This window comes from Patella vulgata, chromosome 2 (genome assembly GCF_932274485.2).
Source record: "Patella vulgata chromosome 2, xgPatVulg1.2, whole genome shotgun sequence".
Taxonomy (NCBI): domain Eukaryota; kingdom Metazoa; phylum Mollusca; class Gastropoda; family Patellidae; genus Patella; species Patella vulgata.
The window spans coordinates 83,950,535-83,962,196 of NC_065880.2; the positions used below are offsets into that span (position 1 = coordinate 83,950,535).

Genomic DNA, 11,662 nt, shown 5'->3' on the forward strand with positions numbered 1-11,662 from the left:
TTCTCATTATCACTAACATTAATTTTGGTAAATATTTATGTGGTTTGGTTTAACCATAGGTATTCTCCCGGTATAGGCTACGTGTCAATCGTTTCGTTTGTGGTTCATGTGGTTCATACGAATCGAAATGTAAGTCAAACTGACAAACATACTTCTTAACACGGGTGGATAAAAATAGGGATGAAACAACCTTTTAATTTTTGGAAAAAACAACCTTTTTTAATTTGGGGATGAAACAGCCCGGGTGAAACGGTTTGGGGATGAAATGACCTTCTCCCCAAAAATATAACTTGGATTGTTTTAATATCATTCTAGTAGGGATCCGACTCGATGGTCCTTCCCTTTCATTCTGCTTCTGCATTTGGCAGTCAGATTTAAATAATCCTGTTGTCGTCGTACCAGGATTTATTTCTTTGCGAAATGATATTAACGGAAGGGAGATAACCCTCTTAATTTATCTTGGAGTTGTTGCCCCTGAATTACTACGACCGGAAGTAAGTTTAATAGTAAGCTTTTTGTTTATTTTTTTGTCATGATATTCTATTATATTGTGTTTTAGTTTAATATTTCAAGGCGTTGCTAATAGCATTTAGCTTAAATGTAAGTCTGAGAACGTGATACCATCTGAATGACTATAATCTATTTAAAAACAGCTTTGAATTTGTGAAAAATCACCTTCTGTTGTGCTGGATCCTTATTTTAAATGTGATTCATTGTCACTCACATAACTGTCAGCCATCATGTCATTCATTAAAATTTTATAGTAATTCATTGTACAATACATTTGCAGACTGAAAGTACATCATAAGCCAGCATTCATGTTAGATGTGCCTACCATATTTGTGTTATAGGTTTTAATCTTAAATACCTGACCCTAACCCTAATAATAGAAAGTAGGAATCCAGTCCATTTGTGGACACAGTACGGACGGTTAACTGCTAGTTATTCAGTGTAAAAGTGATTGAAATAGAAAAGGGAGTCGGATCGAACATGATCGCCCATAAGCCAAGGATTATAATATTTTCATTGATTACATGTGTTTAATAATTGTTACAGATTGGTGAATATAAAGATCCAGCAAGATGTCTGGATTTCTAGATAACTGTCAATGGCCAAAGTGTGATTGTATTGAATTGGGAGAGAGAAGAAACAGTGTAGCCTCAATTGTATCAGGAGTTATGGTATAACAAATAAATATCAATTTTCACATTTCAAAATGTTTTATTATAAATTATTATAGATTATAGACTCTATATAATTACATTTTGAAGACTGAAATACATGTAGTTCTGACCCCATGGATGTGTGATTTATATCATTATGCTATGCAGTCCGTAGATTTACCTATAACAACCCAAAACCATTGTTGAAACGTAGCTTTATAGAAATATAGTAGTTGTTATCCATAGAACTGTTGTGTTTATTTTAACCCAAAACCACTTTAATTACCAAAAACAACCTTTATGATTTTTTCTTTCTTTTTGTATGAATGCACGTAGACATTAATATGTCCTAAACTTTGCTCTCTTTTTTTTTCAGAACTATTAAAATAATAGAAAAGTTTACTTAATATTAATCATTCATATACAAAGAAAAAAAAAACATAATAAAAATGTGTTGTTTTATTCAAAATACAGGTTGTTTTGGTTAACTAAAGTTGTTTTGGGTAAATCTATAGACCCTATCATTATGTCAAAAAAAATCTACGACTAAGCGCAGAGGCCTGGAGGCAGTGTTTATACAACATGATTTGACTTTGATGATCATGTGTAAACTAAAACAAAACCTATTTATTTTGTATAACAAAGTTTAGATCTGGTAAGGTATTTGAACGTGTTATACAACATAGCGCTCATGGTGACAATATATGTTTTTTTGTTGTAGTTTTTCGCAGGTTGGTGGATCGTGATTGATGCCGCTGCATCTTATCCTAGTACAACAGATTTTAATCATGCTTATCATACACCAGGTGTTATAGGAACGTTGGCATTCTTTCTGTAAGTATTCAGAGGGAGAAAGGGAGAGAAATGGGGTAACGTCTGCTCGATACAAACTAGGTCATTTCGGGACAAAACAAATGGTTCAATTTTATTTCATTAAGTCGCTTGCGCGTAGGGGTCTTTAGTAGTGGGAGGAAACCGGAATACCTGGACAAAACCCACGAGGTTTGACAGGCGACCCTACTCCTTAAAACCACACCAGTTGACTCAATGACAGATCTTGTGATACAGCACGCACGATTGCTAATTAATAATTTAATTTAAAAATGAGTAATCAAGATTTAGTTTATTATCATAACAATAGTAACAATGACTACACTGCTACTGTTCTTCAAACTGCAATAACTCCACTCTGAGTGAAGTAATTTGACAGAAATTTTCAACATATTCCCTTTTCATTATCTATTTTTGAACTACTATAGCAAGAACTGTCAGCCCTTTATCTAAATCTTCCATAATGCATCGTTAAGTACAAGTTGAAACTAGTAAAATGTGTTACGTATATAAACATTATTATTATATATTTCAGGATAAATTCTGTATCAAATGGTCAGATAAGAGGAGAGTCATATACAAATGGTTGTCTTGGTCAAACAGGTTGGTTTATATCCAATATTATTTACTATTAATTTCCTATTTCTACCAATGAATCATATACATATATACACGCAAAAATATATTATCTAAATATTGTTTACCTGAAGTGCTTAATAAGATAAGCGAAAGTGGTAGTGGTAGTAATCAACAAATAATGTAGTTCTTTTTTCAAAGAGTTTTATATTTTTGTGTATTTTTAATACCTAAGAGTAATGATCTTTAACTTTTCCTATATATTAAGATAAATAGTTTAGTTTGCAAGGGATTCCTGTGGCTCTAAAATGAAGCATCAAGCCTTTAATTATTGGATATATGTAATATATTTCAGCCCCTCTTTGGATTGTTTAACCGTTAACTGCGTAGGGCGTTATATAACGTCCTGGACAACTGCCACTCACCGTGTGTAGGACGTAATATAACGCCCTGGAGATATTTTCCCCAACCTATTCTTCGAACATACGATCGCAGCATGTGCAGGAAATCTAATTGAAGGGAGACAACTCTATTTACCGTTAGTTTTAAAATGGTTTCGGACCACTATAGTTTGTATTCAGGAATACAAAGGTCCAAAAATGACGTTTTTCGTCAAATTAATTACACAATAGGGGGTAGTTAACATTTTAAAAACTACACAGTTAAGGGGTTAAAAAATGTTGAAGAGCCCACAATTTTTCAAATGTCTGAATCTTATCTAATGATGAAATTTATAGATCATGAGGCCAAGAAGTGTTTTTACTTTCAATGATTTCCGATATTTACTTATGGGAGATTTGGACACTCTTAGGGGCTAAAGTTATCATCTTTTTGACAAAGGATCCTATTGAATTTTAACAATTTTTGATAGCTGACTCACTAACTGTGAGGTCCTAAGATCGATCTGGTATTGGTCCAGAAAGTTCCTCAGGATTTTCATATCTGTATATATAATACTAAATGGAATTAAAGTATTCTTATACTAATATCCCTTTTAGAAATTTAACATTCACGATACAGAGCTAAATCTGCCTATTTTAGGTCTTTTTTTAGGCCTGAAATGTTATATAAGCTATTAATTAGACATTTATTAACATGACAAAACCCTAATCACCTCTCTAGACATCGAACAACTCTGATTTTAAGTAGATTAGAACGGTTTGGCCATTTATCGATTTAAGACTCAAATGACCAGTACAGTGGTTGTGATCAAAGTACACATCTTGCCAAAACTACAACCATTGATAGCTTTGCCCATAATAAAGTAATTTGAATGAAATTTTCAATATATTCATTTTGATAATCTATTTTTTAACTATTATAGCGAGAACTGTCCGCTCTTTATGTAAATCTTACATATTGCCCCTTTAAAGATACATTATGGGGGATTAGAAAAAGAGCTGGCAGTTCTCACTAGAACAGTTAAAAACTAGATAATGTAAAGAGAATTTGCTGAAAATTTCAGTCAAATTGATCCACTATCATTGAAATTTCGGCGTAGCCTCGATCATCATTACTAAAGTGTGTACGATAAAAGACAAGTCTCGATTATCCATTGTCATGAATGAAAGTTAAGCAGCAAATCAAATCATAATCCAATAAATATCGCGGGCTAGCGTTGACATCAAGAGTTTATTATGGTCTGGATAAGTTAATTAATGTCTAATTAATAGTTTATATAACATTTCATGCCTAAAAAAAGACCTGCAATAGGCAGATTTAGGTCTTGCATAATTTATGTTTTTAAAGTAATATTGTAATTGTAATATTCCCCAGGTGCTAGAGTATGGTTATTTATTGGTTTTCTGATGTCTTTTTCTGCCTTGATTGCTGCATCATGGATTCTATTTGGTTTTTATGTAGTAAGTAAAGGTAAGTTGAGAAGTAATCTTATTTTTAATCAAATGCTCTGTAGACAATTGAATAAAATAGCCCAGTTTGATAATGTAGTTATCTCCCTTTATTTGACAATTTCTCATATTTTTAGGAGTCTTTATTTTTAAGTCAGTTGTTCAGGTCGATATTCAAACACGCTGATTTACATTCCCAAAATGGTTAGAGTTAGTGGTAGATAATCTTAACCCTAACCTAGGATTTCCAATAGATCAATTTTCCAAATGGAAATGACCTCCCCAAATTAATGTGATCTCTCCAAGGAATCCAAAAATAGACAACACCGATTAATAAATGCTTTTTTGATATAAATACTCTCTAGACCAACATGTAGTCACAAAAAATCAAACCAAAGTCTGGATCTAGTTTTAAAAACTACCCAGAGCACTACCAGTTGACAAAGGGTAAGAGTTACATGACTTTTTGACTGAAATGAAATGAAATGGGGTTTAATGTCCTACTGTTCTGCTCCGAACTGGGCTAATGAAGACGAGCATATGCCATACTTTGTGCTATGGGGGAAATTTTGCCCGGACAACGGCACTACGGCCTACTCTTATATCAAATTCCAACTGTCAAGGGATGTTTTATGTGTATGTCAATGTGTACAAGGGACCTCGTTTTTTTCATCCCATCCTGACTTTGTGACTAGTTTAGGAAAATGCCCCCAGCCATTCAGATATAAAATTTAGAACTGTTGTCCCGAAATGGTAGTGTCTGTTAAGTGAACGTTCGACCCTATCCCCATCTTTTTTTATAAGCTCGGTTGGAGCAGAAATCCATTCATTAAACCAGTGGTTAAGGTCAATAAGTGACCCTTTTGAGAGGCCAATCATTAAGAATTAAGAAAAATTCCACATGACATGATTTCTGATCCCCTGATCCAATCCATGATTTATAATACCAGTGAAACTAGTCAAGCGTAGTGAGACAACTAGTATTTCCATGGACTGGAGGTGGGCTAGAGAGCTGGACAGTGTATTTCATGCATAATGTAATGAACAAAGAAAGGATACAATAAATGGAGTTGTCCCCCCTTGTTCAAGTAACCTATTTAATGACTCAAACATTGTACAATATAAAATGTTTTTTCTTTCATTTAGTTTCTGAACATGACTGGCCAGGAATTGCAGTGTTTCTTCAAAATGCTCTGATTTTCTTCAGGTAATTGTTGTATTTAAATGATTTCTTTATATTTCAAAAGTTTTTCCATCAAGGTTGAAAATACAAATTTAAATTCTATAAAATTGTTAATTTCTCAGTTCTGTTCAATTTTGAATGAAGAAATAATGGTGTTGGATTGAAACATACACTTTAATATATAGAAACTATACCAAGTGGTGTATTGCTCTATGAGAACAGTGTTGTCTTACTTTGTTCAGGAAGAGAATAATGTTCCCAAATTTTTCAAATATTTTCGATCAATACTATCTAGTAACAATTTCAAATTATTTTTAGTATTACATAACTGGCTTTAACTACTTTGTAGTATTGTGGGTTGGATGGTTAACACATGCTCGTTGAATCAGAAAGCCTGTCATTGAGTCAAGTGGCATGGGTTCAATTCCCCGCTTGTATGTCACAAGGAGTAGGGTCACCTGTCCAACCTCGTTGATTTTCTCTGGGTCCTCTGGTTTCCTCCCACAGGTAAAGACCCCTATGCACAAGCGAATTATTGAAATGACTTAGTTCTTGTCAAATGGATGTTTAGCCCCATTTCTCTCTCTCTCTTTCCAACCCCGTGGGTTTTCTCTGGGTGCTCCAGATTCCTCCCACTGCTAAAGACCACTATGTGCAAGCGATTTTATTGAAATAAAATTAAACCATGTCTTAGTCCCGAAATGACCTAGTTTTTGTTGAGTGGACTTAAACCCCTCTCTCTCTCTCTCTCTCTCTCTCTCTCTCTTTCTCTCTCTCACTTTGTAATATTTCAAATTGGACTGCAAACAATATTTTTAAATGCAACTTAAATAATTTTTACACGTATAAATGTATTAATTTTTACATGTATATTTTTTCCAGTGGATTAGTGTTTAAATTTGGAAGAACAGAAGATCTGTGGAGTTAGATGAAAATCAGTAATATCTAACAGATTAAAACTGGGTGATCAATGATTTCATTGATGGTGCATCCTATTTACATGTTGACTGCTTCGAACAATAATTTATATAATAAAACTAATATAAGCTTTTCATTTAATTATTCTCACTCGTTCATTAGAATTTATACATTATTTCAGTGTTATTTAATAGAAATAAGAAATAGAAGAACGATCTAAGTCACATTTTTCTCTTTTCGCATAATAGGCAAAACAGACTTTTGGACGAGAATGCTTGACGCAAACATAACAAAGCGAACATAACAACGAGAACATAACAACGAGTGGGTTTAATTACAACTTCAAAATGATGTTTACTAGGAACCATAATTACCAGTACAACTGACTTCAACTTTTCAGGCAAATTAAGGTTAAATAAAGGGTACGATAGACTTGTATTTGTCCAGGAGCACATTTCAAAAGGGCCTTGGTTCGATGTGACTCCGATCGTTTTTACCTGAAATAGATTGTTCCACAGAAAGCTTATACAATTTGCTACCAGTTGGAGCCATTAACTGGGGTTCGTTGGAAAAGTGACTTAGATCGTTCTTCCCCGGGGCTCTTCATATGTGACAATTCTATGGAATACAATAACTGTTTATTACTGATGAGGTCATAAATTGTTTTAATGGCATTTAGTAATTGAACTGGAATATACAGGTCACAATTCTATGGAATACAATTACTGCTTATTACAGAGCAACGTTTCGACTAGGCTTCTCTAGTCATTATCAAGCAAACAACACTCAGTAATAAGCAGTAATTCGTCTGAGGTCAGGTTTTTGGAAATTGTATGGTTGATAAAGATTAGATAACCTAGGTGAAATGTCGCGCCATAATAAAAGGTACTTGTATTCCATGAATAGTATCCTGTGTACAGAATTTGTACAATACTCCAATCTTAACTCATGCTTTTAGACATCGGTCTCTGAATGTGTAGTTGTATTATTTATACAGAGAGTCTCTTTTATGAGGGAAATTTTGCCGGAATTCCAACTCTCGGGTGTTCTTTTACTTTCGCACAACAGGACCTCAGTTTTGTCTTCCTATCTAAACAACTAGACAGCAGATGCTGTCCTTGCCAGACCCGTAGTTGCATAGGACTAGGATAAACATTTCTAAGAGCCTTTCACACATAACCAGTTTAATTCACTAAATATATGTCTTGTAAAACTCTTTTAAATGTGAAAAGACTTCATTCTTAATCAAAGGGCATGTTTTGTTCCTTGTTAAACATACATTATGCAAGAGATAAATCTGCCTATTGCATGTCTTTCTTTAGGCCTGAAATGTTATATAAACTATTAATTAGACATTTATTAACAAAACAAGACTCTCGAACGGTTAGAACGGTTCTCCATTTAAAGATTTAATTTAAAAATGGGAAAGCGAGGCTAAGGCTCGAATATACCAGTGCCCTGGTTACCACAATGCACATATTTTATCAAAACTACAAACAGCGATAACTTGGCTCAGAATGAAGTAACTTGAATGAAATTTTCATTTTACATTATCTATTTTTGAGCTATTATACAATGTAACAAGAATGGTCAGCTTTTTATCTAAATCTTACATAATGTATCTTTAAGGAATGTTTAAATTTTTTCGAATATTTAATTTTTATTTCTCGAACAAAATTCTATTATTGATATTATGAAGACTATTCTGTTTTTAATACACACACTGTTTTTGAATATTTATTGTTATGTTGGTAATGTAAAAATTGTGTAGATAAATAAGCTGTAATTAAAGGGACATATCATTGAGTTTTCTATTACACACAGGGCATCAGGCATCAAGTCATCAACCCTTATGAGCAGATATTCTTTTCTGGAAGTAAAGGAATGAAATGTCTCTTTGATAGGCTATATTACCAATATTATTCATGTATTAGTTATACATACATACATACATACATACATACATACATACATACATACATACATATATATATATATATATATTAAAATTGTATTCCTTATGAGAATGGTAAAGAGTTCCAAATAATGGGAACATCAGAGGAGAAGGCACAATCAGAACGATTTGATTTCGTTGGAGGTACCCTTAGTAGATTCTTATCACATGATCTTATATTGCGTTAAGGACAGTAATTGGTTAGTTGTTCTTTTAAGTATTCTGGAGCAATGTCACAGTGGAGACAGTTATAAGTTTAAATGATAGGCCTATTTTAAACAATTCTTTGTTTAACTGGAAGCCAGTGTAAAGCCGTGAGGATTTCTTATTGGTAGACGGAAGGTCACAGCATATCGGGGCCGTACTGTGTAAAGATAGCAAACAAAATGAAAGTAGGATCTAATTTTAATCTAAGATGTAAAAATATTTATAACTTTGTAAATGCTACTTTGTAAATAAACATTTGATGTATTTATGCATTGTAAAATGACTTTATTATTATAAGGATTGTAACTGCTTGGGGTTCTCCAGATAGCTACCACGTCCTACAAGAACTAAGAGGATCCCAACCAAACATGTGGACAAGGAGAAAATATGGACATTGTAAGTCATAACAGAACTATCAAACCAAATGAATCAATGTGGGTTATTATAAGAATAATAAACTGTCTGGGGTTCTCCAGGTAGGTACCACATCGTACAATAACCAAACACATGGACAAGCAGAAAATATGGACACTGTTAGCAATAACAGAACTATCTACATGTAATCAAATGAAACGATACCGGTTTGCTCTAAAGTGTGTGTTGCACTAGAAAGTCCCGCATCTATGATGACTTGACTTAAATTTTAAGTTGAAAAATTTACTTGCTATAAAAGATATTAAAAATGCAATTTCATAATTTTTCTGCCTGTAGAAGGAGAAAATCATGAAGAAAGAGGACTTTAGACATCTGTTCCGTAGTTTGAGTTCGTACTTGGTTTTATTTTATTACATTAAGAGCCCCCCCCCACCGAAAAAAAAATAAGTTACATATTACATATTGTAATGCCTGCGAATTGAATAAGTTTTATAAACGAACTTTCTTATTGGAGTTTTTCTATTTAATTTAGGGGGGGGGGGGGCGAATGGTTAAACGCGTGCGCGCTTGATCACAAGGTTTGTCATTGAGTCAAGTGGTGTGGTTTCAGTTAACTGCCTTTACGTGACAAGGAGTAGGGTCGTCCGTTTTCCTCTCACTGCTAAAGACACATATGCGCAAAAGAATTATTGAAATATAATTGAACCATATGTTAATCCCGAAATAACCTAGTTTGTGTTGAGTGGAGTTAACTCCATTTCTCCCCCTCTCTTTGGATTGACGATACTTTTCTTTCATTTTTATATGCGATCCATATAGATAGGGTTTTTTTTTAATTCAGTCGAATATTATTACAACTGTTCTCTGAACCTGTTTTGCAAGATAATGCCATGATCTAACCAACCGTGCTTCCATATTATTTAATGTTTAGAATAAACTGCATCTATATTATTAGGGAAGTCCGGAGCAAAGAATGCTCCTCCGGTACTCTTTTATGTATCCATTTACACTAAATCTTCATTTATTTTACTTAATAATTAAAAATATGGTTTCATAATTTAATTTGCAGAAGAAAAAAAGAGTTTATTTTGAGAATTAATTAACTCGCCCCGACGTCATCCCGATCAGTGATTTAACAGAACACAATTTTTATGGGATAAAGGCGGCTAACCGAATATATACTGCTTATCAGTTTCTCATTTTATAAGCAATCGTGGTTAGATCTATTTGATAAGGCCAAATTCAAGTTTGGTCAAAGGTCACGATATGTAAACAGGGCTAGTGCTAATCCCAACCCTAGTCCTAGTCCCAATGCTTACCCTAACCCTAACATACAATCTCGCCAACAATCACGTGATTGAAAATGTTGACAGAATACTCTTCGAAACGTTGCCCAAATAAATCAGAAGATCGTGTCTCTAAGCAGAGAGCAACAACATTACTATCAAGGGACCTTTTACATGCACGGGACCTCGGTTTTTCGCACCATCCGAACGACTATACAGCTGTCCCATCCGACCCCCCCCCCCCTTCCGTCCTGCATCACTAACTAGGGGGAATTACGCCGGAAAATCTGAATGAACTTTCTCGGCCAATGCAGGGATCAAACACAATGAAACGAATTTGCTGTACATTTCAATATATAAAATGCAGGATTACAAACAAGGCGCAGCGGTGTCTATTTAAAACCTAATGAAATATATTAAATTTATTATTGATTTAGTTATAATTCTAAACTTAGATTTCAAATACACTCTTTATATCTGAAATGAAATGGGGTTTAAGGTCTGCACCGACTGGGCTAATAACAACGGGCCTACGCTATACAGTGTACTATGAGTGAAATTTCCCCAGGCAGCGGCGCTAAAGCCTTCGAATTCCGACTGTCAATGGTTATTTTCCTTGCCCGTCAATGTGTACACGGGACCTCGTTTTTCTGTCCCATCCGAACGACTAGTCACAGTCTTTGCCAGGCCCTCCGTTCAAGTATCACTGACAAGAGGAAACCGCGCCGAAAAATCCCGGTGATCTTTCTCGGCCAATACCGGAAGCGATCCCGAGACCTGGTTAGCGTGCCAGTGTCTTAATCACTGAGCCACCCCGACTCGCCTCGTTATATCTAAAAGTATATTCAAAATTCAAAATTTAATCAATAATAAATCAATGAAACTAGAAGAAAATGATGTATAAATACAAACGATGTTTTATTTACATGTAAATAAGGCACAAGAACATCACACAGTCGCCCTAATATCACAAACAACAAGATTTAAAAATACACTTTGTCAATAAGTCTTAAGTCACGGTTGTTCAAAGTTTTTGTTATGAGTCACAATTCACTGTCTTGTATCACTAGTTTTCACATCCTTTGCAGTGATTCTAAATGTTTTGAACTTGCAGTGGGGTAAAGTTTTTGGGGAGGTGACATCGTGGGAAGGCTCGTGTGAACAGCGTGGGAGTAGGGGTAGACTGGGCACGAACAGGCAGATGAGCACGATACTGGAACTGGAAGAGAACTTGGTAGATGCTGATGGGCCGGAGATGGTTGGTACGGAAATCCCGGAGGTCCGTTTACAGCCGTTGGTGAAGATGGTAATGGTAAATA

General features: G+C 34.5%; 1 protein-coding gene across 3 annotated transcripts; it reads left to right on the top strand.

The window, feature by feature from the left end:
• The first annotated feature begins 448 nt into the window (after positions 1–448).
• On the top strand, positions 449–8,962 carry LOC126812154 (transmembrane protein 50B). Of its 3 annotated transcripts, none has more exons than XM_050538425.2 (7): positions 449–506; positions 1,057–1,181; positions 1,885–1,997; positions 2,530–2,597; positions 4,347–4,442; positions 5,567–5,627; positions 6,486–8,962. In XM_050538425.2, exons 2-7 carry the CDS (start codon positions 1,083–1,085, stop codon positions 6,529–6,531), a joined length of 483 nt encoding a protein of 160 aa, XP_050394382.1. In that variant the 5' UTR covers positions 449–506; positions 1,057–1,082; the 3' UTR covers positions 6,532–8,962. The 3 variants fall into 3 exon arrangements, with proteins under 3 accessions (XP_050394382.1, XP_050394383.1, XP_050394381.1); XM_050538426.2 differs by having other exon boundaries at positions 453–494; XM_050538424.2 differs by having other exon boundaries at positions 489–600.
• Positions 8,963–11,662: the final 2,700 nt, after the last annotated feature.

What these genes read in the sequence shown, in the direction of transcription:
- LOC126812154 (XM_050538425.2), top strand. Translation starts at nt 1,083, where the DNA reads ATGTCTGGATTTCTAGATAACTGTCAATGGCCAAAGTGTGATTGTATT. An exon ending in CAATTGTATCAGGAGTTATG is followed by an intron (nt 1,182 to 1,884) that starts GTATAACAAATA and finishes TTTTTGTTGTAG; the next exon opens with TTTTTCGCAGGTTGGTGGAT. An exon ending in TGGTTGTCTTGGTCAAACAG is followed by an intron (nt 2,598 to 4,346) that starts GTTGGTTTATAT and finishes AATATTCCCCAG; the next exon opens with GTGCTAGAGTATGGTTATTT.